This window comes from Falco rusticolus, chromosome 7 (genome assembly GCF_015220075.1).
Source record: "Falco rusticolus isolate bFalRus1 chromosome 7, bFalRus1.pri, whole genome shotgun sequence".
Classification (NCBI taxonomy): domain Eukaryota; kingdom Metazoa; phylum Chordata; class Aves; order Falconiformes; family Falconidae; genus Falco; species Falco rusticolus.
Genome location: NC_051193.1, coordinates 20,330,975 through 20,347,808, shown reverse-complemented (window position 1 = coordinate 20,347,808; position 16,834 = coordinate 20,330,975). Strand labels below are relative to the sequence as shown.

The 16,834-nt window shown below is 38.4% G+C and overlaps 1 protein-coding gene across 3 annotated transcripts in view; it reads right to left on the bottom strand.

The window, feature by feature from the left end:
* FAM189A1 (family with sequence similarity 189 member A1) overlaps positions 1–16,834 on the bottom strand; it is a 147,404-nt gene that overhangs the window by 22,340 nt on the left and 108,230 nt on the right. For 2 of the 3 annotated variants that reach the window (XM_037395483.1, XM_037395485.1), the window contains exons 5-6: positions 8,032–8,139; positions 1,174–1,191 (exon numbers count right to left, since the gene is read on the bottom strand). In XM_037395483.1, coding sequence (XP_037251380.1) covers positions 1,174–1,191; positions 8,032–8,139 — 126 coding nt within the window. The remainder of the gene's footprint in view (positions 1–1,173; positions 1,192–8,031; positions 8,140–16,834) is intronic. The other variant, XM_037395484.1, reaches the window with a different exon arrangement.

Genomic DNA, 16,834 nt, shown 5'->3' with positions numbered 1-16,834 from the left:
ATGCACCACGACAGAGGGTCAGGAGGACCAATTTCAGTTGTTTGTGAAAATGAACTATTAGTTGCTTACTAATTGGATCTCTGGAGACATTTTCAGAAGTAACTATTAAATATGGAACGCCTTCTGCAGAGTATGTTCTGTCCCTGTATCTTAGAGCCAATCAATGACTTTCAGCCGCTGTAGTCTACTGATGGTCCAGGAATAAAAGACATGACATCTACCTGATTTACTCTTCGTTATGTAAAATGTCTGATGCTGTTAAGCGATCTCACGTGAGCTGTGACACTTGTCCTGACTACTACCAGACATTTCTACGGGTTTGTCTTAGAGAATAAAACTACATTTTTGCAGTAATTCGATCTAAGTTCACCTGATCTTTCAACAGCCATTTCCCAAACTGTAACATTACATTCATATTAACTGTTCAACACCAACATTCTGCCCTAAGTACCACGATGACCAGCAATCGCCAGTCTGCTACCATCCCAAATACAATGAAGAGTCTTTTAGGAAAAAAGGAAGCAAGACAAACTTCAACTTAGTGACCTAAAAGCTATATGAAAGTTTATCATAATGAAGACAAATATCTGAATACCTCTGGCTCACATTTCGTACCCTGCTTGATTCCACCAAACTTAGGACTACACTCATTTTCCTAACAGAGTTGATAATTTGGATCATTTGTACAGTCTGGAAAGTAAACTACTTTCTTGTACAGCTTTCATTACCTTCTCCAAGACTATTTCCGTACACTGCCAAGCTTCAGTTTGCACCAGAGAACATGTAGCTCCATCCCTTCCATTCTCGGGGTCCCTGGAGCTTGTTTCATTCAGCCATACATGAGGAGTGATATTCTCGACACCCCTCAGAACAAGGCAGTTAAACACATAGCACTTTTACAGTGAGTGAACTATCGGCATACGTTTTGTGGGATGTGACAGAAGGGGAAGGTTTTACACAGGGTAGAAGAGGCTGTGGTTTAAGAAGGAAAAGACCTAATGTTCAGATGCAATTCAGTTTAACAGGAGGATCATTTGCATCCCTTTCAATAACCTTTACTGTGAATACAAATCATGGCAACGAACTCTGTGTGACCAACGCTGAAAATGAGTGGCAAAACAGACATGAAAGATGCACATGTTTGGGGGTGTGTGTTTATAAACAACAGTTTACCTGTGTGATATCATCCTGCTGGAAAGCACAGAAATTAAAGTGAAAAAGGCTGTAAGAGGGAGACTAGCAGGAAATGAAACAATAGCATATATAAGGGATTATCACAAAGAACAGACATCCTTAAGAAATCAATCAGAAAGCTAATAAGCAGGAATTAAATCATATCTTATTCCATACTACCCTATCTACTAGTCTCTACTAGCCTGCAAAAGTTCATTCTTCCTACAGTAAAATATATTATAACATCTTTAAGATTTAGTCTCAAATGATGAAAGCTGGCAGGGGTTCAGCAAAGACAATACAAAACCCATAGGTAAGAAAAAAAGACACAGTAAGAAAATGCCACAGCTGACAAAGCTGTACTTGGTGGAGGAACCAACAAATGCTTTCACAAGGAAACACAAATTTTTGGTATTAGAAGACAGTCGTTACTGATAATCAGTCTCAAAACGTTGATGGCAAGTAGGAAAGGCAATAACCAGAACTGCCAAACCAAAAGTGGGGGTGGCCCGATGGGTCACAAGTATAAACAAGATCAAGTTGCATTCAATGTCATTTCAAAAACTATAGCTCACCCTGCGGAACAACTCACTGAACAGCTCTCCTAGCCAGGCTTTTAGGATTAAACTCAGGGCCACTGCAGAAGCAATGGATAGAAAATGGTCGCAGACAAGGATAAACAGCAAACAGCACCACTGGTAAACACTGTAAATACCCAACAGCGTTGAAAGCTGTACATAATTTTATAGCTATCAATAAATATTTTGAACATATTTACTAGGCATAAATAGATATCCTCCAGCTCTGGAAATACCAAATACTCAACCGTTTCTGTTGACCACCTGGAGCTGTTGGATGCCGGGAGCTTTCAGAAGAAAATAAGCAACCTGATATTAGAAGCTTGGCATTCAAATTACTGTACACATGCAGGGTTTTTTTCCTCATCCTTTGACTAAAGATGGACTTACTTTATAGTCTGTGGAACGTGTCTGATACCTAACAGGCGTTACACATAGATCAGTACCTGTGCTAAATGGATGTGCAACACAGAGCACGCACTGCACACAGAACTTGCGTGTTTTAATTGGGCACTAACTTGGACAGAGTTAGTCAGCCCTCATTTTTATTTCACACTAAGGACTACTTAATGTGTTACTTGGTTTGCAGGTATGAGGGAAGAATAAAACACGCTATCTGGTTGCAGCAGGGTAAACAAGAAAGCCGTATAATGTTGCCATTTTGTCCCTTCTTGGGCCTGAATTCAACGCAGAAGTTCACCGTGGCATCAGCAGCAAGTTGTTAGCAAGCAGAGAATTAGAAACACAAACGTTAGAAGCGTGTCACTTCCAGTGGGAGCAGAAGAGGTAAAAGTTTTCTGAAAATGCCGTTACGCTCAAAGGGTCGGTGTGCCACAGTACTGAGAACTCCACACAGCTGGTGATGTAGGGCTGGACACCAGTGACCCTCCCAGCAAGCTGAGAACCTACAAGACACATACGCTGTAACTTCCCAGTGGAGGTGGCAGGGCTTTGTAGGATAATAGACCTCTCAGTTTTTAGCTCTTCAAGGTGAAATAAACACCATTAGATGGATAGGAATAAGCCTGCAAAACTCACTTGCTTTTTTTATTGCCAGACCCGATTTCCAGCTCTTCACTGAGAGGTCATCTCTAAGGTGGTCACTGAAGTGACTAGAATGATTGGTGGTTATTATTTATGTTCTGAATCTTTTCAGTACATTGAAGTAAAAGCTGACAGAGGAGTCCCAATTAAGGAACTGAAGAAACATTAAAAACTGTAAATACAATTGTCTAATGAAACAGTTACCCAATGTGATACGATGTGCTAAGTCCTTCTACCCCAGATCTGTGAGACTAAGAACTCTTCACCAGTATTTCCAGTATGGGACATCCCCACTAAAGATCAAAACCATGTTCTATTCTACGTATTCTGCAGCTGATCAGCACTACTGACTCCATGGAAAGGACAGGGATTCACTGCTTGGTAACTAGGACATACCTAAACCAGTAATTGCCACACACCAGTACACAACTAGTGCTCTAAGGGAATCTTATCATCTAGAGTATTTCCCATATCTGCTTGTAATTACCTCTGCCTTCCATATCACGCTTTATAAATTTTCTACTTAACTTTGAAATGACTTTGGAGACTCCAGAGTTTGTTATCTTTGTTTTAGTCTCTATATGTCATTAATAAAAATATGCTAATTCTTGAGAACAGGAAATAAAAATTTATATATGCATATAACTAAATATTGCCATGTTATCCATAGTGAAAGCTCTTTGCAATATACTTGGGTCTATAATTCTGTCTTCAGTTAAGTGTCCTCCTGGACAGCTGATTTTTTCCTTTTCTGAAACAGTGCAATCACTATCTCCTGGAGGGAAATGTAGACACTAATTGTCTGCAAGAACAGAAGGATCCTGGCTGATTCTTCCAATTTGTCCCTGTTCTTAAAGGGAAATTGCAATACAGAAGATATTTTGATACAGAAAACACAGATTCAAATTTTCCTGCTCCGTTGTTTCCAGCTGCTGTTCCTTTAGCTATAACAATCCATCAGCTCTGTAGTCTCAGAGGGAGAGGGACTAGTCTGTGATGCTACAACTTCCTTGAAGTACTGACTTATTTTAAGTAGTCTTAAATATTAGATATTCTTAGTCTACCAATAAAACATGAAATGGAAAATGGTACATTTTCTGAAAAAGTCAAAAGCTTTCCTACACCAAAGGCTTCTATTTTACATTTTTAATTGTGGTGGGAGTGAGGGGGCTATTTATCCAACTATATTTACATTTAGGATGTTTCTATGGATGTACATCATTCACAATGCATAGTTCTAAAAGGACTGTCATCTGGGCTTTACAGTACCTGTAAGCAAGCTTCGTGCCAAAAAATGTAATAGTGCAGGTTTGATATAATTAGGTTAAATAATAAAAATATGCAATAACTAAAGATTAACTCTCACTTAACGTGAGGCTTCACCCTGAAGGGTGGTGGTGTTTTTTTTAATTACTATTTCACCAGGATAACGGGTTAAACAATGTTAGCAAGATACTATCCTCATACAGAGGTGCTTTATTTGAAGTATTTGAGTAGAAATATTAACTACAGCCTATTAAGTTAATGACATGCTGAATTATCATTATCGCTGATGAAAACAGTCATTAAATGTTACAGCTTGCATGTGTCATCATTACCTTATTTCCTTTACAAAATAACAGATTGTTTTAGATATCACATTACATGAAAAACAGTTACTAACAGTGATGGTGATAAAAATCAGAACACACTGAATGATATCAGTGCCAGTACTTTTGGGAAAAAGTACTCCATAAATATATTTGGAGTGGAAGGAGGACTGGAATGGGTGTACTTCATGCCTTAGCTTGGCCACAGTGGGCATAATTTCTTGTATTTCCTTGTCTAATTCAGGTAGCTAACTTTTGAAGAAAACAGGGTGAATTTTTGCAGTAGCCATTCATCAGACGATGCAAACTGAAACTGCCTTAGGCAACAAATTATGTATCATGGAAGTGACAGCTCGGTTATTAAGAGATGTTTCTTCACATTACAGAACCTTGATATAATCTCATTTGATTCACGCTTATCTGCTGAAGGGGTGTGTACACAGAAAGAACAATTCTGGGAAGCCCTGTAATGGAGTGCAGCCTTCAACTGTCTAAGGCAGTGAAACACATAACAAATGCTATTTCAATCTTTAACTAAGGTACCACTTACTCTTGCAGCTTTAGTACAATTTGTAGATTTATTTCCCCCCCACACTGAGCACCTGCATATACTTAACAGGGCGAGAAAGGTTAGAGTGAGTTAAAAAAATTGTGGTGCTTTCTGAAAGTCAACTCAAAGAAGGAAAAATCTACAGAAATACTGGGTTTTGTGTTCCATACAACAGTACAAAAGTAAAAATTAAAGGAAACTAAAATACAACACCATAACCAAATAGTTTGCAATGTTTTACAGGAATTTTTCTTTAGTGCTTGAAACCAAATGTTTGTTTGGCGGGCTTACGTTTAACCAAAAATAAAAAAAACCCTTCAAATTAATTGGAAAGCTTAATCTGCTCTTACTACCAGACAGCTTGTGTTTGTATTTTTCACAGCATTTTTACCAAAAGATTGGTACATCGGAAGGTAGCAGTTTCCAATATAATACTGTCAGTTTGCTTTTACAAATCAGATACTCTCTGTATGCAAAAGTTAGCAAGAAGCCAGATACTCATGAGACACTGTTGCAGATTTTCTTGAGACTGAATTATATACCAGCTCTATGTTGCTAGGCAATAAAACCTGAAGCACATAGAACAGCATCATGCCAGAAGAAAACTGGAAATTATTTGAAATTTGCCAAAATTCACCATTCTAACTGATTAATTTCTGAGACAAGACCACTTACACAGCACATGAATCACAAAACTGATGACCTAACGATAACCTAATGATGCCTGAGGAGGATGTTCCCTATTGCATAGTGCTTGTGCTGGCTAGGAATTACATATTTATGCCTCCTCTTCCTAGGAGAGCCTACATAGCTCTTGAATACTAGAGTAAAAGAATCAGCCAAATAATTAAAACCTATTCATTTAAGAGGGGTGGTATTTCTTGCTGCTGCTACCTTAAACTTCCAGTATGGTACAACCCTGCTAAGAGACGTTGCATATCTTTGTGAAAAGTAAAAGGGAAAAGTAAAAATCAAGCATTATCAAGCAAGAAAAAAGGAAGCAAATCAGATTCCTGAGTGTAGTAGAGCTAAAGGCAACTGCAGATCATGGGACAGCAGACTGAAAATAGTGAATGAAAAAGAAATCTTCAGGTCAGAGTTCAGCTGGTCTAAGTCAGCGTAGCCCCAGGGAAGTTACGCTCACTTAGGCCTGGCAGGAATCTGGCTCAGCAACCTGAAAAAAGAAAGGGAAAAACTTAAGGATAAACAAGAAAAGACTGGGACTGAGCAGAAAGATAGATATAATTCCCTTCTTCTGTGGAGACGGAAGAAAATTCTTGTCAATGGAGCTGAAAGGGTGGGAGAATGAACAACTACGCAAGAAGACAGAGAGCTGGAGGCACAGGAAGCAAAAAGAAATTGATGCAATGGCAGCATTGCCAGGTGGTAAAGAAAGCATTTTAGGGTAGAAGAATGAAGTGGCAGAGAGAAAAATTAACATGCTTTTAAAGTATTTGACTTCCTATTAAGATGACTGTTTCTTGCACATGCCAGTCAGAAGCACTTGAGTATTGTTCTTGGTTCATTGTCATCTCTACATTTTTATTCCTCTTACACTGTTAAATGCCACAAATTAAGTGTAGGTTAAAATTCCTGGAATATATACGGTCACACTTCTGGATCACTGCTACCGTTGTTACACTAGACAGACAGATCTTTCCAGGTGTGATCACTTGATCTCCCTGTCATCACTGCAAGGTGAAAAAGATCTTTAGTCAATGGGCATTCGTGCAGCAAATGTCATGGGTGGGGGTGGGGGAGTGAAATGGGCCTGTAAAGAAAGAACACCCGCAATTAAAGTCCTTTAATGTTTAAAATACAATGTCATCAGCTGAAATGATTACTTTGTCAGTTTTGTTTGACATCCAAAACAAAGCTATTAAATAAACACTGTTTACAAGCCTGCACAAGGAATGCACAATATTAAAAAATACATTTATGTACCTTTTTTAGGTACATACGTTTTTAGGCAATGTGTAGATGTATCTGCCGTGCCTAAATGATATCCGCTACTATGTGAAGTAAACACCAGATTACAGATTGAAGATACTCTTTAACTAAGTTTGTAACGCAGTGACTGAACACTTGTCTAGAAAGCACAGCCTTATCGGTGTAATTCATGCACTTAGATCAATATCCATGGCAGCTAGTGCATTATTTATTTATTTAAAAATCAACTACGTGCCTGCGCAGCAGGTTACGCAACATTTCTCTGTTCTGTAAAAGGTTTGCAGCTAATTGCTGGGCCAGTATTCTATCTATGCAAACTTTTAAACCACAAGAGGTTTACAAGTGCCTGGTATCAGGTTTGTGTGCCTGCCCTGCTATTAAATAGAGGATAATTTCCTACATTAGCCAGTAATAGAGCTGGGTTTGAAACAGTATATCTGGCCTGCAAAATACAAACAAATTCAAATTTATTCTTTTTTGTTTCAACATCACATTGAAACCTTGAGAATCACAGCGCTCATTTGGGATAGGAAAGCTGTCTTTTCCAACCAGAACAAGACAGCATCCTGTAGTGCAGCTGGCTATGCAGAAGGCTAATGATCCTTTTCCCTCTTGTTTTAAACACAAGTGCTACTCTGAAGCTGAACATGTTTTCCTTGTGAAAACCCTGGTATTGGCACAGGGCTGCGAAAAGTTCCAGTTTGTAACTCATAGTTCTCATACCAGAAAAGTAGTGAAAAATAGTATTTCAAAGCTAGGTAACTGCTCTAGATAGTGTGAAAACGCAAGATAATAAACACATGAGAGAAAATTTAATGTGCATATATAACCGAACCTCATTCATTAATAACCTCATTAACAAAAATAACATACTCTCAATTGCAAAATCCTGAATATAACTCTCTAACGTAAGATGTAAGCATTTTAAACACAGTAGCTATTCATACTGTATACATCTGTATGCTATATTGATATATACGTGCAGATAGAAAAAATACACTCACGTACATGCAAGCTCTAACACCACACAAAGACAGACAAACAGGCTTATGTTTATAAGCAAAGAGTAGGCACAAATGAGTATACGCAGATCATGACAATATGCTGCACCGGACAATATCCTGTGTTGTCACCGAAGCATACTCACCATTTGCAGAAGATCAGAAGAAACCATCTGCATGCAACACATTGCTGTTGCCAAAGCACAGACAATGGTGGAGATGATATTGAGAGCGCACACGCTGAACAGCAGGTCCTGTGGAAAGACATGCATCAGAGTATCATCTCTTATCTCAAGGACACAAAGCGCAGGAAATCTTTTTAGCAAATTGATAATGAACACTGCCAACTGTTATCAATTGATATGGTCTCAATTACCGTGTAGAATTCATTCAGCTTGTAATAATTTTTTTAGACCAGCCTGCAAAGGGAACAGTTACAGAAATAAACATCTTCCCTTCCCCACTTCTCACAATACATTTGGTATTAGAGGTTTTCTCAGAAATGCTGATACTTCAAGTTTGCCAGTTCCCTGAAAGATAAGACCAATTACTGCTTTCACAGTAGACTCCAAGCTACAGCTATCACAAGAAAGATACTATGAAACAGACTTCTGATGAAAACAAAATACATACAGAAATTTCATTGCTTTCAGTAAATGAAATCTACAACTTCAGGATGTGTGTTAACAAGTTCAATGGAAAATCTAGTATGAAATAGAGAATTTTATCCTGTATCAGATACTCCACGCACCTGAAACATTTTTAGATACGAGAGAAAAAGCAGTGACTACATCCAGGCATTTCACCTTGTGCTGATGAAAAGAGTGCATTACAAAAAAAAACCCACAAAAACCCCCACAAAATTCCACACATTTAAAATGGAACATAAAATATTTCTGTTTACTAAGTAGAATAAAATAAAATAAACATTTGAATTGACACTGAAACATTTTTATAGCTAAGGTATAATTAAAATAAAAAAGCATCTCTCTCTTCCACAATCACTGGATTTTAATTTAATTTCCCAACAGCCAGTGAAAAGGAACAATGATTTAGCACGCTGGTGACATTTCAAAACTACTACAATCCTTCTACAGCAACTGCATAGCTGTGTACTTGTGACAGCTATGTGTCTCAGGATTCTGAACAGCCAGTAAAAGTAGTTGAGAAAATGCATCACAGAGAACAGATGAAAAACAAAATAAAAATTGTTAATATACCATAAGTAAAACCACTCAACTGTGTAAAGGACATTCTGTAGTATCTAAGTCTAAAAGAGTATTTCAGTCACTGCCAGTGCATAAAATAACTTCTATGGTATAAAATCATGCCTTGCTTGCTTCGATTTTTCCAACAGTACTGAAAAAAATGATAGGAAGAGGCAAATTTACTCCTGCCACTGTAATTGCATGCTCCTCAAGTGACCTTTGTTTGAAGATAGAAATGCCAGCCATGGGAACCACGTAGACATTAAATGGGTCAACAAGTTCTAGTCATTAACAGCTTAGATACTGAGTGAGCCAGACTGGCTCTCGCTGGTCTGGTCAGGAGTTTTCTGTCGTCTTGGCCAGCGCCTCAGCCAGGGAAATAATGAATCAACAGCAGAACACTGGAGGGGCCAATTTCGAACTCATGTACAGAAGGTGATACAGAGGACTCATTCAAATACAAAGTCACTTAAGAGCATTCAAATGAAAGTAAACAGGTGAGTAAATCTCTAGAGATGCAATTAGTCAACAGTTGCACAAAAAGAGGTTGAAATCCTGTTCTGCTTTCCATATGTAAACCTAGGTAAAGACAACCAGGATGGAGATAAGATCGAGGGTAAAAATAAGACAATTTCCTAGCAGTAAGAAACTTTACAGGCATTTAGCAAATTCGTTGTAAATTAGGATCCAAAGTATCTTTAAGACCCTCATACAACCCATACCTCAGGATAGACTCAGCTGTGCCTCTATCACTCTGGACAGATGTTTCTTTGATCTGTTTCTAAAGATTCCACAGCTTTATCCCACTATACCGGTATTTACATTTACCATTGTGTCCTCCACATGCCCAACCCACAGTTGAAAACCACTGCTGTTTTCCTTCCATGGGTTTTGAGAACAGGCTATTACATGGTGTTTTTACACCTTTAAAATTATTATCATGCTTGAAGTAGTCTTTACTGCATGACACACTAACCCCATTTTCCCCAGTCCTCCATTGAGACCAATTTCCTTGGTCTCTGCTCATTTTCATTAATTTTACCTGGTTCACCACAAGTTGGTCCACATTTTCCCTCAAATGCAAAATCCTAAACTGGGCACAATGGAGGCCGTGCAAATGCTGACTATAGTGTAAGGATCACTTATTGTGTTTTACACACTGTACTCAGCCTTATACATCCTGCAGTGACAACTGAGGGTTTTTGCAACAGTACATCACTGATTTATCTTTTGTCCAACATAACCCCAGGTCCTTTCCTGCATAACTACTGCCCTCTTCATCCTGCTACTAGGAAAGGACAGAAGCAACATCATAAAGACAAAACTAGTTTTATTGAGAAAAGCCAAAACCCAAACCTCATTCTCAATTATACTTATCTCACAGCTATACAAAATAAGGAATAAACCAAACCCATTTCATCCTATATGGATAGAGACAAAGATTAAAAATTCCCTCATCCCATTCCTTCCTTCCACTCTCCAAAGCACAGAGTAAAATCAAGAAATGCATTTTCCATTTTTATTTTTTCCTTCGCTACCAGTGATTTTAGAAAACCTCCAGACAGGAAAGTAAAGCCAATTGCTTTGATTTTTATTCTTTGCTAACTACTGTGAAACAACAGACAAAGGAAGTTGACTCTGAACTGCAATAGTGTCCCAGACTGAGCACTCACAATGATCACAATTTCTTTGTTGCAGTTTGGTATTTTCCCCTTTCCATGGGTAGCTGAACTCAATTTGCTACTCAGCATTATATTTGTTATGTAAGGCAGGGATTACGGTCCAATGGCCCTCTTTTCACAGAATCCTTTTCCAGCCTAAGCATACAACAGCTAGAGTACTGTCCCCACTGCAGTCTTGTTGAAGGTGAAGATACAATCAAATGCAGTGATGCAGAATGTTTATGTATTCCATAAAGATCAATAAAGAACGGGCATCTATCAGCCAACAATGTAACAAGACAGCAGAGCTCAACAAATTTGAAAAAGATGTTAAGTTTAATTTTTTAACAGTGAAGGTTATAACTGAGCAACAATTGTGGAATCCTCACCATCACTAGGTATTTTTTAAAGCAAGACTACTACTTTTTTTCCTCCCTCCTAAAATCTGTTTCAACTCAAACAGAAATCAACCCACAAACTGACAACCCTTCTCCTCTGCCCCCTCCCCTGTGAAACAAACAGGAACCAGCCTCAGGCAATTTACCAATTACTTTAACGAGTAATTAGGTAATTCATAGGACACTCATTTATTCAACTACAGATAGCAAGTGTGCAGGAACAGGCCTTCCAGATGTAAAATCCTCCATGGCCAAACACGCTATGAGAAAGACAGTGTAGGTGCTTATGCAGATTCCAGCTGGAACATGACAACAAGCAAGATGTCCTTTAGGAAATGCCTGTGAAAATGCAATAACGACAACAGGGACAATCTTAGCCCTGCACAGCACCTGGCCACAGACAGCCACATTTGCAGGGGTATAAAGGATTAGGAAATCTGTATTAAATACAAAAGCAAGGAGCTTTAGTGACAGATTTTTGGTTGATACTTATGAGAACTCTGGTACTCTGAAAACACAACACATCAATCCGTAATGGTGTGAAATACGAGTCTTTGCTCTTCACAAATGGCTGAACCAATTTTCTCTTACATGGTATTTTTCTGGGTATTTTCATCTTTTTAAGACAAACATTTGACTCTTCAGCATGTTCATATGATAATTATTGTTCTGATAGGTATAACATACTATGTAGAACTACTCTTCTGCAAGTTACATGTACAATTTTCTTGCTAGACCTTAACTCCCTGATCGCAGAGGACACAAATTTCTTTAAGAGTGGAAGCAGCTGTCGGAGCTGCCTGGAAGCAAGCCTAGATCCCTTCAGCTATATACCCACAGGAGTCAGCATTGTCAGCTGCTTCTCTGTGGCCAGTTATTTCCCCAAGCAGGACCCTCAGCAAATCTAAAAAGTGGAATTTGAATTTAATACTGATTTCTGCAAAAAACCAAGATTTCATGGTTGCAATGTTCCATTTTTATTACAGCTTAATAATTAATTGTGTCATTACCTACTTAGCTGTTTATCCTGTTTTCCCTCCCTAGTAAGATACCTTTAACTTATACTGTGGTCCCACAGAGGATAGTTGCGCATTCTCAAATCTTCATGCTATCATCCATACATCTTCCTTAAAGAGAGAACATCCATTTCGTTGTGTTCTTTTACTGAGTTAAGCTGTTTTCAGTATTCTCTTTTGATACTGTTTCTGTGCTACCACACCTCAAAGTTCTGCCTTTATTAGCACAATTAAAGTAATATTTTGCAATAAAAGTTTTAAACCCACAATTTTTCCAAAATAAGTTATCGCAAAGCAGAAAGTATACTAAAACTAAACCTTTCCTTTATATCTACTGGGAGTTTACCTATTCTTCACATGAGATTGCCTTCTCATAAAAATCTTCCCATACCTCCGATGCCTTCTCCTCCATGACAGAAACAGCCAGCTTTATGATCCCGTAAATTCTTGGAATAAGCACACTCTTACATCCCTGAGAATTCAAAACTGACTCAGAAGGAAACAATGCCTGTAACACAGAATTTGTGGTCTTGTAAAACATCTCAGCTCGAGATCTTCAGTATAAAAGCAGAGTGCAAGAACAAATGAACGTAGTTCTTCAGCCATACAAAGACTCTGGAGCACCAACCTCTTAACTCACCTGATGTCAAAAGTTATATTAGATGAATTGCATGAAAATATGGCTGTGCATGGAATAGAAGATGTGGACGTTGGTATTAAGCCCTCTGTGGAACAGTCATTCCATTCCGTGCCAATGTTTCTCAGAGAGACAGCATTATAAACACCACTGTTTTCAGGTATACTGAGCCCCAAGAATGCACACTGGCAGCAAATTCAAGGAGCTACTAAATTCCAGAAAGCAACTTCTATGAAGCTGATGTTGCCAAACCAAAATTTTAAGTGGTGTCTGGTACAGCCCTCTTCTCACACAAATCAACAAACAGAGGCAGAGACTGCCAAGAAAAGGAGGTGTGTTGCGCAGGTTAAATGGCACGTGTGTTGACTGGCTTTTCATCTATGTTAGTAGGATTCTTACAAAACATGCTGTAAACAGAGAATAGGCTGATCCTTTAACTGTGGAAGAGTCATTGAGATATTTGGAGATATGAAGGATCTAAATGAAAGAAGAAATGTAACAAAAAATAATTTGGATGAAATAGCACAAAGTGCTATCTCAAATAGAAGGCAGAAGTTGTACCATTTCTGAGATTAAACATGGTTTAGCTACAGAATTCCATTAAATGTTAGTGATAGAACTCTGGACATCAACAGAGGCAAAAATCACTGTATGAGCTTTATAACCTTAAAAAGGGGGCTAAATGAACCCATTTATGTCCTGCTGAGGGGTTGCACACTAATCTGGCAGATGCTTTCAAATATTTATCAACTACCTTTCAAAAGCTAGTTTCATGTGTGTGCACGCTCTTCCTTTGCTGTGCTTTTTTCAGCATAATAACTGTAAACTATCTGGTGAAAACCAAATATTAACTAAAAATACCATACTGTGAGTATAGAATAGACCATTTCAGTTTCATCTTACATAACAAAAAGAAGGAAATCTTTCAAACCTTAGCTCAAAATGAAATTGAACACTTCCCCAGTCTGAATGTAGTAAGGTCTACATTAGAGCTAGTAGAAATGTTTCAGCAAAAAATGCCATTTTGACACTACACATGTATTTAATTTCATTTTTATTTTGGCAAAAAAAAGTGGAGCTCTCAGATCTAATATGCAGCAACATATCACAAAACTGTTTATGTTAGGAGCAGCTGAACAGAAACATAAGAGAGATTCCTCATTTCCTCCCTCTTGTTTACATGCATTAATTCTAATTAAGCTGAAATGCCTCCCCTTTGGGTTTACGTCTACTTGTTAGGCTGGAAGACAGCCTCATGGGATGTGTTGTTAGCAGTTTGTAGAAAATCTGAATTTTCTAAGCTGGTTGTGAGAAAGGGTTTAACATGCTCCAGATTTAACCAACATCAGTACTGTTTTCCTGACGCCACAACTACATAAACTCCACACCCACCTAAACAGCTTAGCTACAGAAAAGACACTGCTGCCTACAAACACCAAAATCGTTTGGAATTTATGTTTCCCAGTGCTTTCAGATACACAAGCGAGCACTGCTGGCTACACAAACAGAATACATTTACCTAAAAGCATCTAACTGTTTCTTTTGACTCTTGCATGTTTCCAGAATTACAGAAACAAGACGTGGCAGAGGTCCCATACTGAGCAGCCCGCCTCATTTGCAGTTTCTGAATATTGTTCTTTTGTGGATGCCACACAGGTGAGATATCTGCAACTGACACTAAAATTAGGCCACTATTTAGGAAGGTAGAAAGACTCTGAGAACAGGTTGTGTAAACTGCAATTCAAAAATGCTGAAGTTCTGCCTGGAAGCCCTGAACATCTAACTACAGACAGAAATCACTGTTTGCGTTGCTGTGTTCTATCAAGCACTGCCAGTGGTTAGCCACATCCAATCATGCAGTAACAGTCTCTCTCCAGCAAAATGACAGCTTAGTATTTTGCAGCTCCATTCTTTAAAAACTCTTAACCATGGCCCTGTAAAGGGATCCCCAATGCTTTTTACAGACATCCTACACACCATTTGATCATTCAAAACATGTTTACTTCTCTTTGATGGAATTGCTTTTAGATTTTAGCTGTGAACACAAGCTGCCCAAGCTATAATCTTTGCAAATAAGTGTAATTTACAGACTACTTCGCTGACTACATGATTGTGAGAGTTATTAATAGCATTATCTGAATGCTGTATTTCAGCATCTCTATTCTACATTTTAGTTTCTACCAACCGTAGTTGTAGCAGCTCCTGGCTGTGCTAGGGAAGGAGCAGCAAGGAGCAGCCTCCCTCTGACCAGCCTTCCTCCAGAAAGGAGCTGGTTTGACAAAGCATAGGAAGACTGTTGAAATAAAGCTCCTCTCACACAGAAAACATACAGATATCTTGTCATTTCATAGACTTCTACATCCAAAATTCGTTGTGAAAAGAGGTTACCTGGCACCCTCTTCAAAACCCCAGCTATATTCCCAAATGGCCAAGGATCCTCACCACTTTAATGCCAGCGAGCTCAGACAACATGAAAAATAGCTATGAGCCCTCAGTGCCTTAGGTTGCCGAGCCTTCTCCTTCCCTGTAACCACCTTTAGGCGTACTCAACCCTTGAAACTCTGTTCCCACATCGCTACCCTCTTTCCCATATCCCTCTCCATCACCAGTTTGCAAGTGACTGCTGGGGTAAGTAAACAGCAGGGATTTTTTGTGATTGGTGGAGTGACTGAAGGCAAGGGGAGAGACACTAGCAAAAGTGACTGTCTCTCACATTTTATCAAAATGATTACCAGCAGGTAATGTTAAAGATAAGTTACCTAAAATGAAATAAAAGCAAATCACACTCAGCACTGCTACACATCATCCTTTTTCTTTTTTGTTGCAGAGTCTGAAGACAACACAAACATTTTCAAGTGCACCACTATTCTGAAAAGTAACTACATAAAAATGCTCAGATTCTTTAAATTTGAGACTATGCCCAAAAGCCTACAGGACACACTAAAATAGGAGCTGTGTTAAAAACACAAGGAGCACTTAAAAAAAATCTGAATGTTTAATTGAAATATTTTTTTTATATTTTGTATTCCAAAAATTAAAAGATATAATTCAGTGAGAACATCATATGAAAAAAAACCAACCCATGCAGTAACATACTGAAAAAGAAATTTGCCCTAAAACCTAATTTTCTTTGTTTTCCATCAAGCTTCTGGGTGATAAGGCAGTCAGATGGTATTAAATTGGAATAAGGAAAAAATTGGTGATTGATTTATCACTTCGATAACTCAACCTTAGAAACAATCATTTAACAAAGCAATTTAGAACAGCTTTTAGCACATGCAATTACCCGACAGAAGCAAAGAAAATCTCTGGAATGAGATAGAATCTAAAATGAAAAATGACAATGGCATGAGTCCCCTGTTAGTGGTGGGAGAGGTAGCAGAACTGGGTCCTTTATAACCAAAGAACACTCACTGCAAGTGTATCCACCCTTCTGAAATTTTGCCCTTCAAAATGTAATTTGTACCTCCTATCACAGCAAATACAAAGCAAAACTGGAATACTAGCAGTTTGCTCTAATGGCGAGCCATATCCATAGAGTTCCTTCATCTTAGACGACAAAGTCATACCTGAATTTCTCCCTGCTATCAGTTGCCTTCCAGAACCAGCTGTAGAAAAGCAGTATTATTCAACCACAGCTGGAACCCAGCTGTAACACATAATAATGCATGCACTCAACATCAACAGCAAAAACTCAGTGTAATTTTAGGCCTGGAAGGGGAGCATTACGTGACTGACAGCATCTTGCATAAGAAACCAGTATGCAAATGAAGCCAAGTTACAACCACCATATCAAAGGACTTTAGCATGAGCCCAATAAAGCAATATGCTCCTGGATAATTGTTATTTGGGAAAAAACACCGATAGTCTTTCTTAATCTGTCTCCTTTTACCAAACTATTGCAGAAGCTCCCTAATTCCTTTAACATACCCACTAAACACAGAATAAAAATCAAGTAAACCAAAATGAAACAAGAATCTCTGGACGTCTTCACAACTCAAATACAGACTTTGGTAAATACTTAATCAC